The following is a 20,386-nucleotide window of genomic DNA, read 5'->3' as shown; positions in this document are numbered from 1 at the left end:
CCAAGAGTGAGCTAAGGTGCATTTTGTATTCACTGATACTGTTTGAGATGTTTCTACAATTTAATTGTAGTCCACCTGTGGTAAATTCTATTGATTGGACATAATTCGGTATTGCCAACACCTGCCTATATACAGTTAACAGTGCATATCAGAGCAAACTCCAAGCCATGGGGTCATAAGAATTCTGCAGACCTCAGAAACAGGATTGTGTCAAGGCATAGATCTGGAGAAGGGTACAGAATAATTGCTGCAGCTTCAAAGAGCACAGTGGCCACCATCATTCGTAAATGGAAGCAGTTTGGAACCACCAAAAATCTTCCTAGATCTGGCCGCCTAGCCAAATTGAGCGATCGGGTAAGACAGGCCTTGGCCAGGGAGGTGAGCAGGAACCCGAGGGTCACTCTGACAGAGCTCCAGCATATCCTTGTGGAGATAGGAGAACCTGTCAGAAGATCAACCATCCAGGCAGCACGCCACAAATCACGCTTTTATGGTAGAGTGGCCAGACGGAAGCCACTCCTTAGTAAAAGGCACATGATAGCCCGCTTGGAGTTTGCCAAAAGGCACCTAGAGGACTCTCAAACCATGAGAAACAGCATTCTCTCGTCTGATAAAACCAAAATTGAACTTTTTGGCCTGAATACCAAGCGTCACATCTGGAGGAAACCAGGCAACCAGGCATCGCTCCTCACCTGGCTAATGCCATCCCTACATTGAAGCATGGTGGTGGCAGCATCATGATGTGGGGATGTTTTTTAGCAGTGGGACCGGGGGGACTAGTCCTAATAGAGGAAGTGATGAATGCAGCTAAGTACACCAAGATCCTTGAAGAAAGCCTGCTCTAAAGAGCTCTGAACCTCAGACTGGGGCGAAGGTTTATCTTCCAACATAACAATGACCCGAAGCACACAGCCAAGAGGACAAAAGAGTGGCTTCAGAGAAAGTCTGTGAATGTCCTTGAGCCCAGACCTGAATCCAATCGTATATCTGTGGAAGGAGCTGAAAATGGCTGTGTACCATCGCTCCCCATACAACCTGACAGAGTTTGCAAGGGTATACCAAGAAGAATGAACAAAAATTTCCAGAAACAAGTGTGCCAAGCTCATAGCTTCCTTACCAAGATGCCTTGAAGCTGTAATTGCTGCCAAAGTTGCATCAACCAGGTATTAGGCTAAGGGTGTGTACAGATATTTAACCCCTAAATAAAAGATTTTTGTCAGTAAAATAAAATAGCATATTTTCTAAACCCTGTTTTCAGTTTGTAATTATTGGAGATTGTGTGTAGATGTTTGAGGGGAAAAAAGAACTCAATATATTATAGAATGAGTCTAACGTAATAAAACGTGGAGAAGGTGAAAGGGGTGTGTAGACTTTCCGGCTTGACTGTATAGCAAAGATATAACATGGTATAGAGAAAACCAAAATTATCAACCCATTGAGGCCTGGATTTAAAATTAGACAAAAAATCTAAGTAAAAATAGAAATCACAGGCTGATCTATTTTAATGTAAATTTAATCACAGCATCTCATTATGTGACAAAGTAGTGTGTATGGCCCCACATGCCTGTATGCACTCCCATCAATGTCTGGGCATAATCCTGTTGAGATGGCAGGTGGTGTCCTGGGGAATCTCCTTACCAGAAACAGGGAATAGGTGAGTCACAGGACAGTTTGTGGTGGTACTTAGCAGCATTAGATGCACTAATACATAATACGTCCCAGAGGTTTTTAATTGGATTCAGGTCTGGTGAACAACAGGGCCAGTCAATGTTTTAATTATCCAGGAACTGACTACACACATTGGCCACAGAGGCCAGGCATTGTCCCAGGGGCCCATTGCACCAGCATAAGGTCTGTAAATAACAGCCGCTCAGCTGGCGCAGCGGTAAAGTACGCTAGCTCACCAGAGTTGACAAGGATATGCCTCCCCAGACCATCTTTAACCCACTGCCTAAACGGTCATGCTAGATGATGTTGCAGGCAGCATAACATTCACCATGGTGTCTCCAGATTCTTTCACATCTGTTACATGTGCTCAGTGTGAACCTGCTCTTATCTGTGAATAGAACAGGGCACCCATGGCTGACCTGCCAATTCTGGAGTTCTCTGGTCAATGCCAATCGAGCTACATGGTGCTGGGCTGTAAGCACAGGTCCCACTAGAGGACGTCAGGCCCTCATGCCACCCTTATGAAGTTTGTTTCTGACACTTTGGTCAGAAACATAAGCACCAGTAGCCCACTGAAGGTTATTTTGTGTGGCTTTGGCAATGCTTCTCCTGTTCTTCCCCAAACAAAGTTCTGCTTTGCAGGAGCTGGACTACCTGTGCAACCTGCATGGGCTGCAGGTACCGCCTCATGCTAGCAATAGTGACAAGGACACTAACAAATTGCAAAACTAGAAAATAATTAGTCAGGAAGGATATGGAAAGAGTAATTGTTTGTGGCCACAACTTGCAGAACCATTCACTTACTGTTGTTTCTCCAGTGCATCTGTTGTCACTTTCATTTGCACCAAAGCAGGTGAAACTGATTCATAATTGATTTTGCTTTCCAACTAGACTGATTAAATTCCTGAAGTTAAATTGACTTTGTGTTATAATGTGATGATTAAGTGATGAAACTGCACTGTTACTTTGTTTTTAGTTTAAAAAAAAAAGATATACAGTGTATCACAAAAGTGAGTACACCCCTCACATTTCTGCAAATATTTTGTTATATCTTTTCATGGGACAACACTATAGAAATAAAACTTGGATATAAGTTAGAGTAGTCAGTGTACAACTTGTATAGCAGTGTAGATTTACTGTCTTCTGAAAATAACTCAACACACAGCCATTAATGTCTAAATGGCTGGCAACATAAGTGAGTACACCCCACAGTGAACATGTCCAAATTGTGCCCAAAGTGTCAATATTTTGTGTGACCACCATTATTATCCAGCACTGCCTTAACCCTCCTGGGCATGGAATTCACCAGAGCTGCACAGGTTGCTACTGGAATCCTCTTCCACTCCTCCATGATGACATCACGGAGCTGGTGGATGTTAGACACCTTGAACTCCTCCACCTTCCACTTGAGGATGCGCCACAGGTGCTCAATTGGGTTTAGTCCATCACCTTTACCTTCAGCTTCCTCAGCAAGGCAGTTGTCATCTTGGAGGTTGTGTTTGGGGTCGTTATCCTTTTGGAAAACTGCCATGAGGCCCAGTTTTCGAAGGGAGGGGATCATGCTCTGTTTTAGAATATCACAGTACATGTTGGAATTCATGTTTCCCTCAATGAACTGCAGCTCCCCAGTGCCAGCAACACTCATGCAGCCCAAGACCATGATGCTACCACCACCATGCTTGACTGTAGGCAAGATACAGTTGTCTTGGTACTTCTCACCAGGGCGCCGCCACACATGCTGGACACCATCTGAGCCAAACAAGTTTGTCTTGGTCTCGTCAGACCACAGGGCATTCCAGTAATCCATGTTCTTGGACTGCTTGTTTTCAGCAAACTGTTTGCTGGCTTTCTTGTGCGTCAGCTTCCTTCTGGGATGACGACCATGCAGACCGAGTTGATGCAGTGTGCGGCGTATGGTCTGAGCACTGACAGGCTGACCTCCCACGTTTTCAAACTCTCGCAGCAATGCTGGCAGCACTCATGTGTCTATTTTTTAAAGCCAACCTCTGGATATGACGCCGAACACGTGGACTCAACTTCTTTGGTCGACCCTGGTGAAGCCTGTTCCGAGTGGAACCTGTCCTGGAAAACCGCTGTATGACCTTGGCCACCAAGCTGTAGCTCAGTTTCAGGGTGTTAGCAATCTTCTTATGGCCCAGGCCATCTTTGTGGAGAGCAACAATTCTATTTCTCACATCCTCAGAGAGTTATTTGCCATGAGGTGCCATGTTGAATATCCAGTGGCCAGTATGAGAGAATTGTACCCAAAACACCAAATTTAACAGCCCTGCTCCCCATTTACACCTGGGACCTTGACACATGACACCAGGGAGGGACAACGACACATTTGGGCACAATTTGGACATGTTCACTGTGGGGTGTATTCACTTATGTTGCCAGCTATTTAGACATTAATGGCTGTGTGTTGAGTTATTTTCAGAAGACAGTAAATCTACACTGCTATACAAGTTGTACACTGACTACTCTAAGTTATATCCAAGTTTCATGTCTATAGTGTTGTCCCATGAAAAGATATAATGAAATATTTGCAGAAATGTGAGGGGTGTACTCACTTTTGTGATACACTGTATATTAATTGGGTTATGTGCAAACATTTAGACATCGTAGTCTACTACTTAGTAACAACCCTTTAACAGATATCACAGTTTGCAAATACTTTTTGTAGCTGTTTCTAGTATTTTTTTTCTTTTTTGCTGTTAAATATTATTGCCTTATTATAATTTATTTTTTTATTTGTTTTCTTCTCTTCTTTTTTCCTGCTGTGTTCTTCACCCTCACACATGGTGAAATTATAGGAAATGGAATCTGATCCAGATGATGAGGTAATAGGCCATCTTTGTTGTGTATGTGGGTAGTGTGTGTGTACTATATTGCTAGTAAGTAATTTTGGCATTTCAAACATGATACTCCCTTTTGTGATTGGTCATAGCATTTATTTCAAAATCAAGTATTGGTTGACAATATGAAATTGACTGCCTTACCTTTGTATCAAGCAGTTGTTTAAATTATGTGAGTTGGTTAATTGATAACCTTCATGTGTTTTTTTTTGTCTGTCACACAAATATCTTTTTATAAAATGTATTGTAATATTCCATTCATTCCATTTACACTGAAATACAGAAAAGCACATTCATGCAATTATTTCATTTATTTCACTACAAAAAAAAACTGAGTGCGAAGCAGAAGGACATCTTGGACAGTACATCATTCAGTTACAGGGCACAACAACAAACTCACTCACTCACATTTGTAAATTAGAATATTCAATGCACCTTCTATATGTTTGGGATCAAAAACTGAAGTACCCAAAGAAAACAAATGTGGACACCACTAAATTATCCCTAAGTCCTCGCAGGTTTTAACTGTGTGGCATTCACACTACCAGCTGCACCATTGTGACTTTCAGAAAGTAATTTACCAAAGAAAATAATAATTTAATTTAATAAATAAATAAAAAATCATCTTTAAACTTGCTTTTGTCTAACATCTGATTCAATTTTCTTGTTAATATAAACTGATACACAACAGCAACTTACAGTAGATTCCAAAACACAGGACAAGATGTTACTATCCTTTGTGCAAGCACATGCAAGATTACATCATTAAGTGAACAATGAACTGATGCTACGGGTTGGAAAATGTGGGATGCATCATCAGTAGTGTTCCTTTGGTTCATGGGGTGTTTCGGCCTTGAGCTTGCATCCCATGCCCAATTGGTGAGGTTATGATGTTATTTTGGGGCCCAGCAGGGATCCTTCCTCTTCATCCAGAGCCACTGGCTGCTCCTCTCTGCTACCTCGGAAGCTGCTTTGATGGCTGAGCGCTGATTCTGGCCCCTGATTCCCACAAACCCTCTGCACCCGACCTCGACTGGGCGGACGTCTGTGCTCCAGCCACGATTTTGGGCTTCAGCAGCTAATTCAGCATAGCGCAGGTGTTTTTGCTCATGTGCCTCTTCCATTGAATTCTTCCAGGGTACAGTGAGCTCGATGATATACACCTTCTTGAGAGAGGGGGACCAGTGCACCATGTCATGTCTAAGTGTGGTGGTGGCAATCTCTAGAGGAAACACAAGCTGTTGGCCAATATCCACCAGCAATTTCCAGTGGCAGGCTAAAGAGAGCTGGCCTCTCTCCAAAGTTGTAGTACTGTTCCTGGTTACTTTAGCCCCCTCACGGAAAAAACAAGTCCATGGGCAGTTGGAAATTAGCGGTGGTAAGAAATTCATGGCAACACGCTTGTTCTCCAATGAGGACGCAAGGCTCTCCAGTGAGGACGCAAGGCTCTTTAAAACTTGGTTATGGGTGAGGCTGGTTTTACACCCTGTGAGTATGTGCTGGAGGGAGGCTGGCATGGAACAGAGGGCACACTCTGGATCTTTACCAAACCACTGATGGAGATTAGTTGGTGTTGAGAGGACATCATAAGTAGCTCTGATTATGAAGCATAGGTGTCTAGTTTCCATTGCCCATAACTCCTCCAGCTGTACTTCCTCTTCTCCACACTTTTCCACCGTGTCCACTGTCCCTGTTTGCCAATGGAAACTGCCTTGGCACACCTTGCAGCTTCCTCCTGACGGCGCACCTCCTCCACTATCATCTTCCTCCGTTCTGGTGCAGTTGCCTTACCCCAAGCTGGATGGCTTTGTGTAAGTTCAAGGCCTCCTCTTCCTTGCTGAACATGCCCCACGATGTCAGCAAGTCTGAGAGCTGATGCTGCCTTTTCCACTGCTGTTGCTGGTCTCCATTTTTGCCCTGATGCCCAAATTGGTGCGTTGTTCCTCACTACCAAGTCTTTAGATTCGTTCAGTGTCATTTGAAGTCATGTTTTTGCACACTTGAACTCCTCCGTGAGACTGGTGAGGGGCAGCTTGAGGACACCATCCCCATATAGGCCTATGTTGATAAGGCATCGTGGAACTCCAAGCCACTTCTTGATGTATGCAGTGATTTCTCTCTCCAGCCTTTCCACTGTCGAGATGGGCAGACCTCATACACTGCAAGGGGCCACAACACCTGAGGCAACAGCCAAAACTGTACGCACCACGTCTTTAAGTTCCCAGGCAGTTGGGTTCTGTCAATGGATTGTAGGCCACTTACAATGTCCTTTTGCAGTTGTTTCACCTGGTCTTTGTCCTTCAGGCTTGCATCATACCACCTTCCAAGGCTTTTTACAGGCTGCACTGCTACTGTGGGGATTGGGACATCTCCGATGAAGAATCTCAGGTCAGTGAGTACTCCCTTTACCACTGAGATGCTGCGTGACTTAGATGGTTTAATTTTCATGCAGGCCCAACTAATGTTCTCCTCAAGCTTTCTGAGCAGTCTGGTGGTCAGGGTTGTAATGTCATCCATGTAAGCTCTGATAGGTGGGAGACGCAGACCAGAGCCAGCTCGCTGTCCACCCACAACCCATTTTGAGGCTCGAATAATAACCTTCATTGCCATGGTGAAGGCCAAGGGAGAGATGATACATCCAGCCATAATACCTACTTCCCGGTACTGCCAAGAGGTGGTAAACTCAGGTGTTACAAAGCAGAACTGCAGGTCCTGGAAGTAAGATTTGACTAGGGTTGTGATGTTGTTCGGAATGTGGAAGAAGTTGAAAACAGCCCACAGGAGACCATGGGGCCCTGTGCCAAAGGCATTGGCAAGATCCAAAAAGATTTTCTCCAGCTTTGCCAGTTGGATCTGATGCCAGATCATGCTAGAGTGCTCTAGGCACCCAGAGAATCCAGATAGTCCTGCCTTCTGTATAGAAGTATCAATGTACTGCTTTCTTTTTAGGTACTCAGTCATCCTCTGAGCAATGATGCTAAAGAAGATTTTACCCTCCACATTCAGCAGGGTAATTGGGCGAAAATGGCTGATGTTCACCGAGTCCTTCCTCTTTGGGATCAGGACCCCTCCTGCCCTACGCCATGCTTTGGGTATGATCTTCTTCTCCCATGCTGTTCTCATGAGCTTCCAGAGAACCCTCAGGACATCTGGTGCATTCTTGTACACTTTGTATGGGAATCTGTTTGGCCCCGGGGCTGCTGCTGTCCTTGCTGTCTTTTCCACCTCTTTCCAGCTTGGAGGGCCGATCTCAAATTGATATTCTGTCGGGTCAATTGGTGGCATGTCTGATGGGATGATCAGATATTCATTGCGCCTTTGGTCAGAGTGTGTTGCTCTTAACTGCTCCTCCAGGTCTTTCTTTGTTGATTTTAGAGCTCCACTTTTTTCCTTGGTGAAGAGAGTTTTCAGGAACCTGAATGGATCTTTGTAGAACCATGTTCGTGTTTGTTCCTTCTTTGTTTCTGCAAACTCCCTGCCCTATGGAGTGATGCCAGACGGATTTTAATGTCGGCTTAAAGAGCATTTATGCCCTCCTATTCCCCTTCAGAGGCTTTTTTCCACTGTTTCCTGAGCTGTTTTCTTTCCTGAATAAGGCGCTTGATCTCATGTTGCCTCCTGGAAATTGGAAAGATTGGGGCCTTTTTTACAGTCTTCACCTCTTGAACCCCAAACCGTTCTGCCCCATACTGGTAGATGATCTCATTCTTTCTCTCCAGCTTCTTATCCATTGTCCCTCGAAGTTGCTCAAGGGCCAGTGTCAGGTCAGTATTCACCATTTGCCACAGTTTTTTCTCTGCAGCGCCGGGCCACTTCACGTGCGGTCTGCGTCCGGGAAGTCTCCTTTCGACCACGGATCTAGGAGGTTGGGTGGGTTCCACAAATGATGTTTGCTCCTCCATCCGTTGTTTCCCTCCTCCACTGCAGTGGTGCTGATGTACTGCAAACTATGGTTTGTGTCCAGTTGCTGTGCTTCACTCGACTGACTTGATTTCCTTTTGCAAAAGGTAATCAATGCAGGGCCTCTGCCTCTTCTCACTCATACACCTTTTCTTCCCCTGGTGAACCCTCAACCTATGGTGAGATGTAACTTTCCTCCAACCGCAGACACATACTTGCAGTTTGTGGCCTTTTCCTACAGCGGTTGCTGAGGTGTTCTCTTGCACTGTACTGTCTTTACTCGTAGTTGTGTCCAGTCCAGTCGTTACCATGTTATCAGCTGATGAGTCTTCTTCCACCCCCGCTCTCGCAGACTCTGGGGGTATTCTCTATTGTCGTCTTCTAGTAGCTACGGTGGGTGTCTCCAACATGCTACCGGCATGAGAGACTACAGCCATGGGAAGCTAGCCCATTACTGTTTCTGTGGGGTCTATTCCCTTTTGCTATTTTTATGGGGGTTTAATCTTGAATGAATAAAATTGCCATTTTTTATCTTCAATTAATCACCATAATGAGGAGTGAAAACATTAAAAAATCATAAACAAAAGTAAATTCTTCATAGAAGCATTTATACCTTTTTATTTAGTATTTTGTAAAAGCGCATTTGGATGTAATAATAATATTTTGTTTTTAAGTTCCTTTGAGAATAGTCAAGTTCTGTGAAAAGACATATAGAGACATTAACAGCACGTTAATGCCTATATTTAACATCTTTACAAACTTTACACACCTAGATTTGTCCTATGTCTACATCACAGATTCTCTTAAGCACTGTCAGATTGAAGGTTTTTATTTCTTACCCTCTTGACCATTGTTGAATGGTCAACTCTAGGAGTGTTTAAGGTTATGCCTTCCACTATTTCATAATTATCAAGATCCTGGAAACACTCATAGACTAGCATATTGTTAATATCCATGCTCTGATCTATGCCTTGCCACATTTTAATGATGGTGATCTTTCTTGAACTTTATGTTTTTTGTTCTGACAATGCCATGCAAACTTTATGCCCTTACAAAGTTTTTAAAGGTGTGTCTTTAAAAACTATGTCCAATCAATTTAAATTACAATGGGTGGCCAAATAAGTTGTATACAGGATTAATAAAGGCTATCTCAGAAATAAATAAAACAAATGGAATGGACCTGATCACAATTTAGATTATTCTAGATTATTTAGATTAAAATATTTTTCACTTTACCATAATGGGTGATTAACTGTAGATTAATGTGTCGCAGTTATATCTATTAAAATCAAATCCATAACACAATGAAGTGCCCAACAACCAAGGGGTCTGAACACTTTCTGAATTGATTGTAACAGGACAACTGATTAATCCAATATGATATTTTAGTTTTACTCTCAGTTATATTAAATGACATTTTGCATCTGACATAGACTGCAACAATTTATATTATTTAAAAATCAACATTTGCAATAACTTTTTACAAATATGTTTGTTTTCTAATAACTTTTTTCTTCTTATGTGATTACAGAATGATAAAGATCGACGCCATGAATTTGCATCATTAGCATTAAGAAAGCGCTTTAGCTATCTGGCTGGACCTGAGTCTAGTAAGTCTCTTTTTTTTGGGATAGTTTTTGACTTCCTGTGTAGATAAAGATTTGACTGAATTACAATTACAAATAATTTAAGGAACTAATCATTTTTAATATTAAAGTGCCAGTTTGTACTACACAATATTTAAGATTATCATTTGCAATTATTGTCATCATATTTAGCTGTTTTTTTTATTATTATAATTTTTTCATCTATGATGTTTGGTTTCAGTTTTTAAAAATTGTTTTGTTCATAATAGACTTTTGTTGCTCTTTCTTTATTATTTAAAAGTTGCCCTGTTGCGGTTATACGCATATGTACACCATACACTTACTTTATTATAGACTTCTTGTGTAATCCTGGCATATGGTGATATTTTCCCACTTATTGTCATCCGTGGAATTTAAGTGGATACTGCCAGCTCTGTTTGTAACTAGTAGGTGGCTTCTCAAAACACATGCTACTATACAGCGTTAGAATGTAAACAACTGAGAGTGTACTAAGTTAGCATCGAGTTAAATTCAAAAACCTTACAGTTGTAAGGACATGTATGTCATGGCACTCTTGTTATTTTTATTTTTCTGAGACTAAATCTTTGAAATTTGCAGTGACAAAAAATGCATAAAGCTAACATTGCATTCCACCATGGAAACATACCGACAGTCAAACATGGTGGTGATAATGTGATGGTTTGGGGCCACATTGCTTCTGCAGGCCAAGCCATTTCCTACACAACTACATAAAGGACTCCTTAGAAGTTATTGCAAACGTTTGATTGCATTTGCCATTGTTCAATTAAAATGTTCAATTAAAAGCTGCATATTACTTTCACTCGTGTTGTATTTATATTAGAATTACTTGAAAAATCCAAAGCCGGACATGGCCCATAGTGAGACACCAAAACAAATGCTTAAAGGAGAGCACATTTTATACAGCACATGTTCAAAGCAGCACTGAAAAAGGCATGAAGAATCAAACATTATACAGCATATCTGAAACTAACAACTTAAAGTATGACTGTTACAGCATTTTTTAAACATGAACTATTTGAGTATAATATCCAAAACTTGCTATATCAGGCTGTAAACGGAACAAAGGAGAGACACAGCTTTAGCCAGTAAGCTGAAGTCTCTCCATTTCCTCAGTTAGAATCATTATTCAGTAGGGTGACTAGAAGTCACAGCATAACCCCATTTAGGACAAGACTACTCTGCTGGTAGTTAAGGTGTTGCTTATTTTCCTCTTTGAAACTTTGGTACTGCAAGTGTTTGCATGTGTGAGGTTTATTTTTTTATGTTATTTTTTATTTTTATTATTCTGTATTTTATAACCCATTTCCAGAAAAGTTAAGACATTTTGTAAAATGCAACATAAACAAGAATCTGTCATTACTAATTCTCTTGAAGCTTCATATAAGTGACAAAAGTGCAAAAAAAACTGATTGTATTTTATAACTATAAACAAATTTTGAATTTGATGCCTGTAACACTAAATAAAAGTTAGGATGGGGCGAAATAAGAGTAAAAAATTCGAGTTAAGAACTCAAGGACCATCCAGAGTGTAATTAGCGAAAGGTGCAAAAGCCAACATACACTATATTTCCAAAAGTATTCACTCACCTATCCAAATCACTGAATTCAGGTGTTCCAATCACTTTCATGGCCACAGGTGTATAAAACCAAGCACCTAGGCATGCAGACTTCTTCTACAAACATTAGTGAAAGAATGGGTCGCTCTCAGTAGCTCAGTAAATTCCAGCGTGGTACCGTGATAGGATGCCACCTGTGCAACAAGTCTAGTCGTGAAATTTCCTTGCTACTAAATATTCCACAGTCGACTGTCAGTGGTATTATAACAAAGTGGAAGTGATTGGGAAGCAACTCGGTCATGACGTGGTAGGCCAGCGGATGCTGAGGCGCACAGTGCACAAAGGTCACCAACTTTCTGCAGAGTCAATCGCTACAGACCTCCAAACTTCATGTGGCCTTCAGATTAGCTCAAGAACAGTGCATAGAGAGCTTCATGGAATGGGTTTCCATGGCCGAGCAGCTGCATCCAAGCTTTACATCACAAAGCACAATGCAAACTGTTGGATGCAGTGATGTAAAGTACACCGCCACTGGACTCTAAAGCAGTGGAGACGTGTTCACTGGAGTGATGAATCAGTTTGGTGTGGAAGAACTTGACTGGCCTGCACAGAGTCCTGACCTCAACCCGATAGAACACCTTTGGGATGAATTAGAGCAGAGACTGTGAGCCAGGCCTTCTCGTCCAACATTAGTGTCTGACCTCACAAATGCACTTTTGGAAGAATAGTCAAAAATTCCCATAAACACACTCCTAATCCTTGTGGAAAGCCTTCTCAGAAGAGTTGAAGCTTTTATAGCTGCAAATATTAAACCCTATGGGTTAAGAATGGGATGTCACTCAAATTCATATGCATGTGAAGGCAGACGAGCGAATACTTTTGGCAGTATAGTGTATATCATTGTATAGGGGTGTATAGTGCCACTGACATGGAGGTGTTTATTGGGATTTCACAGAGATGACTGCCGCCATCAAGGTAACATCTTTTGCATGTCCATGGTTATTTTAGCAAGACGACACCAGGCCTCATTCTGCACATGGTCAACAGCAAGGCATGTATGGTGCATCATGAGAATTCAACAACAGTGACCAACCATGGACTGTTGAGCAGCTAAAGTCTTGTATCAAATGAGAATGACCAAATATTTCATCTGCAAAACTGCTGTTAAAGAGTATAATTAATTAGAAAGGTGGTTCTAAATTAGTTTTTTATTAAAAAATATATATAATTGTATATAATATAATATATAATTAAATTGGTCAGTAAAAACATTGAAAATCTTTTATTTGTATTTTTGTCAGTTAAAAGAAAAATGTTATTGCATTGTACAAAATGTCCCACTTTTTATATGCATTTTGCTTTGTTTTTGTTTAACATGCAATATTATTATTTTTTTCATTAACATTTACCTAACATTTGTCAATATTTTGTACAAGCACTGACAACTATTTTTCTATTACACATAAAAGCATCTTTAAATTCCCTGCTTTTTGATGCCAGATTTAACCTGACTAAACATCTTTCTCTCTGTTCTCTTTTTTAACTATTTTTGTTGATTTTTTTGTTATTGTTGTTAATTTACTTATATTAGAAATGCCTGAAAGAGGCCACACCACCACTATGAAAACCGCATTGCAGCCCACTGGCTATGCTTACAAACCTGTCTTTACGACACGTTCCTATCAGGCATGGGCAACCAGCCCACCCATCGGCGCCCACAAATCAGGATTTGGCTCGCTCTCCAGTTCATCTTCCAACACTCCATGTGCCTCCCCAATGAGGTCTGCCTGGTCTGTAAACTCTGCATCCCCTATCAGATCAGCCATTGGAGGCTCACATACACCCTCCAACAAATCTACTGATGGTGCATCGCCAGTACGCTCCTATAAAATCCCCTCCCCCAGAAAGACAGTTGTGCAACAAGCCCAGTGTTCAGTCCAACTATCTCCAAGCAAAAATTCCCCCGATTCAGTCTCTGTAAAAGGTCCGGCATCCCTTTCTGCCAGAACGTCTTCAACTCCCACTGGTGGCTCACTTCTGGAAAGATCCTCCATCACTATGACTCCACCTGCTTCACCAAAATCTTCTTTAAGCACATATAGCCACAGTCTGCCATATAAATCTGTCATAGTCTCAAATGATCCATCAGCTGCTTCCCCTGTTAAAAAAGTCACATGCCTCTCCTCAATCAGAACAAACACAGATTCTTCCAGCTCTCACAGAGGATTTCTCAGTTCACTGTCTTCACCACTAAAATACAATCCCAGTGCCTCAACCATCATTAATGGGACAGTTGGCCAAACTCAATATAACTCTTTCCAGTCTGGCAGCTTACAAGAAAGGATACAGGCTACAACTAAGGCTGCCACAACCACTGTTAATGCTGCTTTTGATGAAGTGGAGAAGACAATAAACTCTTCTTCTGCTGGCTATGGCACCCTTAAGTCTGCATCATCCTCTCCATCTTCTTCCTATAAGTCAATACAATCTTCAGGTTCCAATTCTATGTATGCGTCCATTCAGTCCTTCCCCAACTCCACAGCCCCTCTTACCTGTACCACAGTTACAGTGCCTGTTTATTCAGTTACAAATGTTTTACCAGCACATCAGTTTAAAAAGCTTCCTGACATCTCCAAATCAACAGCAGCACTCTTGTCACCCAGACGGACTAAACCATCAGAGCCCAATGTCCAAACTCAGTCTTCCTTTGTCAGGACACTTTCCCCAGGCAAAACCCCCCTGTTAATGTCTCCTGCCACACTAAGGTCAACCTCCTCATCCCCTCTGTCCAACAGCCAGGATATACTGAAGGATGTGCATGAAATGAAGGAGGATTTAATCAAAATGTCAGCTATTTTGCAAACTGATGCAAGCTCTGGTACTAAATTCCATTCTGAATTCCCCAAAGAGAATAAAATGGAAGATGATGAACCATACAAGATAGTGGAGAAGGTTAAAAAAGACTTGGTTAAAGTTAGTGAGATACTATCAAAGGATGTTTTGAAGGACAGTAAAGAATACATCATAAGTAACAAGGTTGAAGATGATCTGGAGTATGATATTGATGACAAGCAACAAAATAGATGGAGGTCTCCCCCTCGATATGAGACAGTAGCTTCTCAGGTCAAAACAAGAGAAATGCCTGAAAGAGATTTTAACTTAGCAAAAGTGGTTGACTATTTAACCAGTGACACTTGCACTAGTTCATTGAACAGAATTATAGAAGCAAAACAGAGAAAAGAAGAGGTGAAGAGAGAGGGAGAGGAGAAACAAAAACGTGTCTTAAAACCTGCTATGGCAGTTCAGGAAAATAAGCTTAAAATGCCTTCATCAAACATGCGTCCTTCACCCTCTGAAAAAGAGCTATCTAAGTTAGCAGATACAATTTTTGGCACAGAGTGTGTTCTAGATTCCCCAGATGATATCTCACATGACCCAGATAAGAGTCCACTGTCAGACAGTGGATTTGAGACTCGCAGTGAGAGGACTCCCTCTGCTCCCCAGAGTGCTGAAGGAATGGGGCCCAAAGCTCTGTTTCAGGAAATTCCACCAGTAATCACTGAAACAAGGACAGAAGTTGTACATGTAATAAGAAGTTATGAACCTCCAGAGGACAGCAAGGAGTCTGTAATGGATGAGGCTAAAATCGTAACATCTCCTGTCCGATACACTGACACAGAGCCTAGATCACCTGGTGGTTTCTTTAAGGATCGAGTAAAAACATACCAAGCCAGAACCAGTCCGGAGGAGGACATGGCGAATAAAGGGATGCGACTCAAAGAGGAAACTCACATAACAACCACAACCCGAATGGTATACCACAAACCGTCAAATACCGAAGGTCCCTCAGAAAGGTTTGATGAGACCATGTCAGTGCAAGACATAATGAAAGCCTTTCATTCTGGCCGAAATCCATCCAGAGAACTAACTGGTTTATTTGAAATCAAAGGCAGCAGTGAGGGACTGAAACAATCAAACAATGGGCCTCTGGACAGAGACTCAATGCCCAAAGTTGAACGCATCATTGAGGTTCACATTGAGAAAGGAAACAAAACTGAACCTACAGAGGTTATTATTAGGGAGACTAAAAATCACCCTGATAAAGAAATGTACATTTATCAAACAAACAGTGGAATAAATGTGCTTCAGAATCAAGAAGAAGTGGAACAACAGGAAATCACCCCTTTTTTGCAGAGGGATGAAAGCCAGATAACTTCTTTCCAGCTAATTTCTGATGACACATGCAAAACACTGAAACTACAGAGCCCACACTCAGGAAAGTACTATGAGGAACATTCATCAAATATAAAAGAAGAGTCAAAAAAAAAACTTTTTCCTGAAAAATTCGACTCTTCCCATTCTGACTCAGATGAGTCTGTGATTGATAGATCTCGTTACTATGAAGAGAGGACACTGGGTGGCTCAGCAAGGGAGTCTATGTTGAAACAAGATAAACCAGACAAGGCTTTAAATGCTGATAAAAACTGTGACAAGCTAACCCTGCTGCAGTATTCCCCTGAACCTGGCAGTCCCAAAAAATCTGTTTGGATGAGAGCATCCGAAAATGGACAAGGAAAAGTTAAAGAGAAATTTATATATGAGGACAGGGTAGATAGAACTGTCAAAGAAGCAGAGGAGAAACTGAATGAAGTCTCACAGTTTTTTCGGGATAAAACTGAAAAACTAAATGATGAGCTTCACTCCCCTGAGAAAAAGCAGTGTAGGCCAAACACTCAGGGGAATCGATCTGGGCCCAGTTCCACTTGCAGCAGCCCAGAAAGAACAATGTTTAGAAATAATGGTAATGGAGAAGAATGGAGCAGAGATAGATTCAGAGACCGATATGGTGCTCATGAAAGGAAGTGTGCCAGCCTTCCTAGCAGTCCAGAAAGGCGTATTTTGCTTCAGTACAGTGATGACAATAGAAAACAAGGTGATTGCTTGAGTGGTGCAAGTGAATCCTTTAAATGTTTACAACCCTCAACATCTAAGGTTAGCTCAGTGAGACTGAAATTTGAAACTGAGGCTCAAAAACAAGATAATGTCCCTCAGTGTAGTGAAACCACTGCATCACCAGTTAGAAAGCTGCAGGAAACTAAATTGCCTATTTTTCAAGTTTTTGCTGGAGGGAATCTTCCAAAATCAACAAACTCTTTAAAATGTGAGCATGGTTTAAAGGAAGTTGTAGACAGTAACTCAGGGCATTGCTGTAATGACAGGATAACCCCAACACTTCCTCAAAAGCAACAAAGAAATGAAAGTAGAAATATGTCAGATGACACTGCTCCTAAACATGATAATAGTGTCTACAGCAATGTGCAAGATGTAGATGAAGAGAAAAAGATTATCCAAACTTGGAAGAGCCATGCTAAAAACCCAAAGGCAAAAACGGCCCACGCATTTGATCATAGAACTTTGATTGACGGTAAAGAGAATGGTAATTCCAACAAGGAAGACACAACCAAAAATATTATGTATAGAGAGCAAGTGATTCAAGAAGATCCCAACAGCAGTGAAAGTAACCTGTCCCTAAAAAAAAACTCGGAATCACAAATTCCTGTGAGGGTTTCATCAAGTTTTATAGACCATTACCAGAGTAGTTCCTTACAACTTGATTCTTTAGTTAAATCTGATGGAGCAGGGTCTCACTTACCACCTACAATTAAAATCAAGCATAAGTATAAAGATGTAGATAAATCACACAATGATGTCTCATTAGTAGAAAGTGCTAGCATAATCTGCAATGGAGTTAATAGTGGACAAATTGAATATATCGAACAAGTAACTCCAAGTGTCAAGGTGGACATTAAACCTTTACCAGTTTATGTCAGCATTCAGGTAGACAAGCAGTATGAAAAAGAGACAGCAGCTAATGGACAACTTAGCACCTATAAAAAAGTAGTTAGCCATGAGAGCCGAACAATGCATGATGCAAGGGGAGTATTTTACCCTGTAAAACAGAAACAGCCTTCCCCTCAGGGCAGCCCAGAGGATGACACACTTGAGCAAATGACTTTCATGGACAGTTTTGGAAAAAGTCACATTACTTCTAAAACACCCACCTCAGTGGAAGTTAGCTATGACCTGAGTTCTAGGGCACTGGAGTCTGATATTGGTTCAGGAAAGCCCAGCCTAGTTCCAGAGGAATCAGAAGAAGAGAAACACCCCAAAACTATTATTTTTAGGCAACTATCAGCAGAGAAGGCCAAGCACACCACTATATCTGAATCCTCAAAAGAGAACTGTGATTCACTTGGGAAAACAGTTAAAGACAAACGGGTAGCTTACATTGAGTTCCCCCCTCCCCCACCCCTAGAGACTCAACAATCTGAGAGGGTCGTATTAAAGAAGGGGTCGTGTCCATCTTCTGAGACAGAACCTGAAATGATAGAGGTAAATCTTCAAGAGGAGCATGACAGACATTTTCTTGCAGAGCCTGTTATACGTGTCCAACCACCGTCTCCTCTTCCAAGTGGAGCTGACAATACTGATTCCAGTGATGATGAGTCTATCTTTCAGCCTGTTCCTCTCAAGACATACACTTTTAAAATGACCACGGACGCTGACAAACGAGTCAAGCATCGGAAGCCAGAAAAAAATGGCTCCCAGCACAGAGAGTCAAGTGTACATGTAGTCATTAAGGGAGATGAGGTGGATGAGCAAAATGGTAATGATCAGTCTATCACTGATTGCTCAATAGCAACAACAGCTGAATTTTCCCATGACACAGATGCTACAGAGATAGACTCACTAGATGGATACGATCTGCAAGATGAGGATGATGGGCTAAATGATGCAAAAACCTCAAACCTTTCCAACACAGAAAAAACAAGTAATCAGTCTTTTAGTCAGAGCAAACTGGAGGTAATTGAAGAGGAGAGCTTCCCAAATGACAGTTCCAAAGAAAATGCCGAATCCAAAAGTAATTCATGCAAAAAAACAGAAAATGGTAAAGATCAAGAAAAGATATACTCTCTGGAGGGAAGACACCCTGATAGGCAAGGTTTTGCAGATAGCTACTTCAGCTACAAGCTTGAGGAGGAATTAAATACCACTTTCAAAACTGTTGCCACAAAAGGCTTAGACTTTGACCCTTGGTCATGCAAAGGAGAAGAGGAAGAAGTGTTTGATGCTGAAGGCAAAGATGAAGATCCAAAACCTTTCGGCTTATCTGTGGAGGACAAGTCACAAGCTACCACACCAGACACAACTCCAGCTAGAACCCCAACAGATGAAAGCACCCCAACAAGCGAGCCCAACCCATTTCCCTTCCATGAGGGCAAGATGTTTGAGATGACCCGCAGTGGTGCTATTGACATGAGCAAGCGGGACTTTGTTGAGGAGAGGCTTCAGTTTTTCCAGATTGGTGAGCATACTGCAAATGGGAAGTCAGGGGACAAGGGATTTGGGGGCAGGAGTGTGGTGGTAAGTGCCTCCCAATCAAAGGCAGGGGAGAGAACTGTAGAGGGGATGGTAGAGGCCACGGCAGACATTACACCTTCCAGAGGCAGTCCTATTCAGGTCAATGCTGGCTGCCTGGATGCACCTCCATGCACTGACATTGTAGGTGAAACCACTTCTTGCACTGTCACAGCCTCCAAGGTTGACCCTAAATTGCGCACTCCTGTAAAGATGGGAATTGCTGCCTCCATAACCATAAAGAAAGACTCTGGTTCTGCTGACCTAAGTGACTTTAGGGCAGATGCCTCTGCAAGTCAGATGCCTGAGTATGTAAGTTTAGAGGCCCAATTAAATGACAGTCAGAACAGTGGCAGGTGCTGTGATTCTCCAAATGACAAGAAATATTATCTCTTAGAGAACTGCAACAACAACAATAACCTAGAGGCCTCCAGCATACAGTCTGACTACATCCAATGTGGTAGTGTAGTGTTTAACCTTCAGTCTTCCTCTGAACCTACCCTGCAGAAGGCAAGTAGGATAGAAGCTAATTTTTGTAGGGCTTCTATTGAGACAATAGAGAACAAACTGAACACTCAGGCAGCTCAGGGGAAAGAAATATTTTACAAAAAAGTTGAGGGCAAATGTCAACTTAAATCTAGGCTCCCAGTCAAGGCAGCAGGGTTTAATTTTAACACAGAGAGTTCAGGCAAACAAAAACCTAAACAAGCTGTCAAACCTGAGGCCAGGAAACTGGATTCTACATCGAATACCATAGAGCCCAGATCTAGAATTCCAGTCAAAGATGTAAAAAGAAATGGCATTGTCAGCTTAAATAAGCTTGGGGAGACTTGGGGAGAAAAAAGAGATGTTATTCCCCCACAATTCCCAAGTTGCAACAGCTCAGTAGAGACCGAAAGAAATTGTTTAGTTGAGACAAACAGAACCAAAATGAATGAGCTCAGCAGGCAGTCAATTAAGTTTCTTCAGAGTGTTAGCGGGAAAGCATCAAAGGTGGCGGAGCAACTTTCAGACGAAGAAAAACAGACGCAGGCAGAGCAGTCGGAGGAGGACAGCAGCACATCACGAAGCACCTCTCTGTCGGACCCCTCCCAGTCCCAGCCCTCCTTCTCTGCCGGGTCCTCCCGAGGGGTCATACCCTCAAGGTCAAAGATCGTGAGGTCTGCAGGCAGTGAGAGGAGAAGGACTAGGAGGACAGGAGGAGGGAAGGAGGGAAGTAGGGGCACAGGGGCTCGAGGGTCGCCCCCCATCGCGGAGATCAAGCCTAGTTTGTAAAACTTTATTGACAACTTTACTTGATTCGTAGTTGCATGAGCCATTGTGATTGACCAGATTGCCTGTGATGTCAATAGCTGTC

General features: G+C 42.0%; 1 protein-coding gene across 9 annotated transcripts in view; it reads left to right on the top strand.

Moving 5' to 3' along the window:
* LOC134324909 (ankyrin-3-like) overlaps positions 1-20,386 on the top strand; it is a 136,873-nt gene that overhangs the window by 101,628 nt on the left and 14,859 nt on the right. For 8 of the 9 annotated variants that reach the window (XM_063006827.1, XM_063006831.1, XM_063006825.1 and 5 more), the window contains 3 exons: positions 4,485-4,511; positions 9,958-10,036; positions 13,202-20,296. In XM_063006827.1, the coding sequence (XP_062862897.1) occupies positions 4,485-4,511; positions 9,958-10,036; positions 13,202-20,296 (7,201 nt within the window). Of the gene's footprint in view, positions 1-4,484; positions 4,512-9,957; positions 10,037-13,201; positions 20,301-20,386 lie in introns of all 9 variants that reach the window. The other variant, XR_010014235.1, reaches the window with a different exon arrangement.

This window comes from Trichomycterus rosablanca, chromosome 13 (assembly GCF_030014385.1).
Source record: "Trichomycterus rosablanca isolate fTriRos1 chromosome 13, fTriRos1.hap1, whole genome shotgun sequence".
Taxonomy (NCBI): domain Eukaryota; kingdom Metazoa; phylum Chordata; class Actinopteri; order Siluriformes; family Trichomycteridae; genus Trichomycterus; species Trichomycterus rosablanca.
Note: the sequence above shows the minus strand (reverse complement) of the source record. Positions and strands in the feature narration are given on the sequence as shown.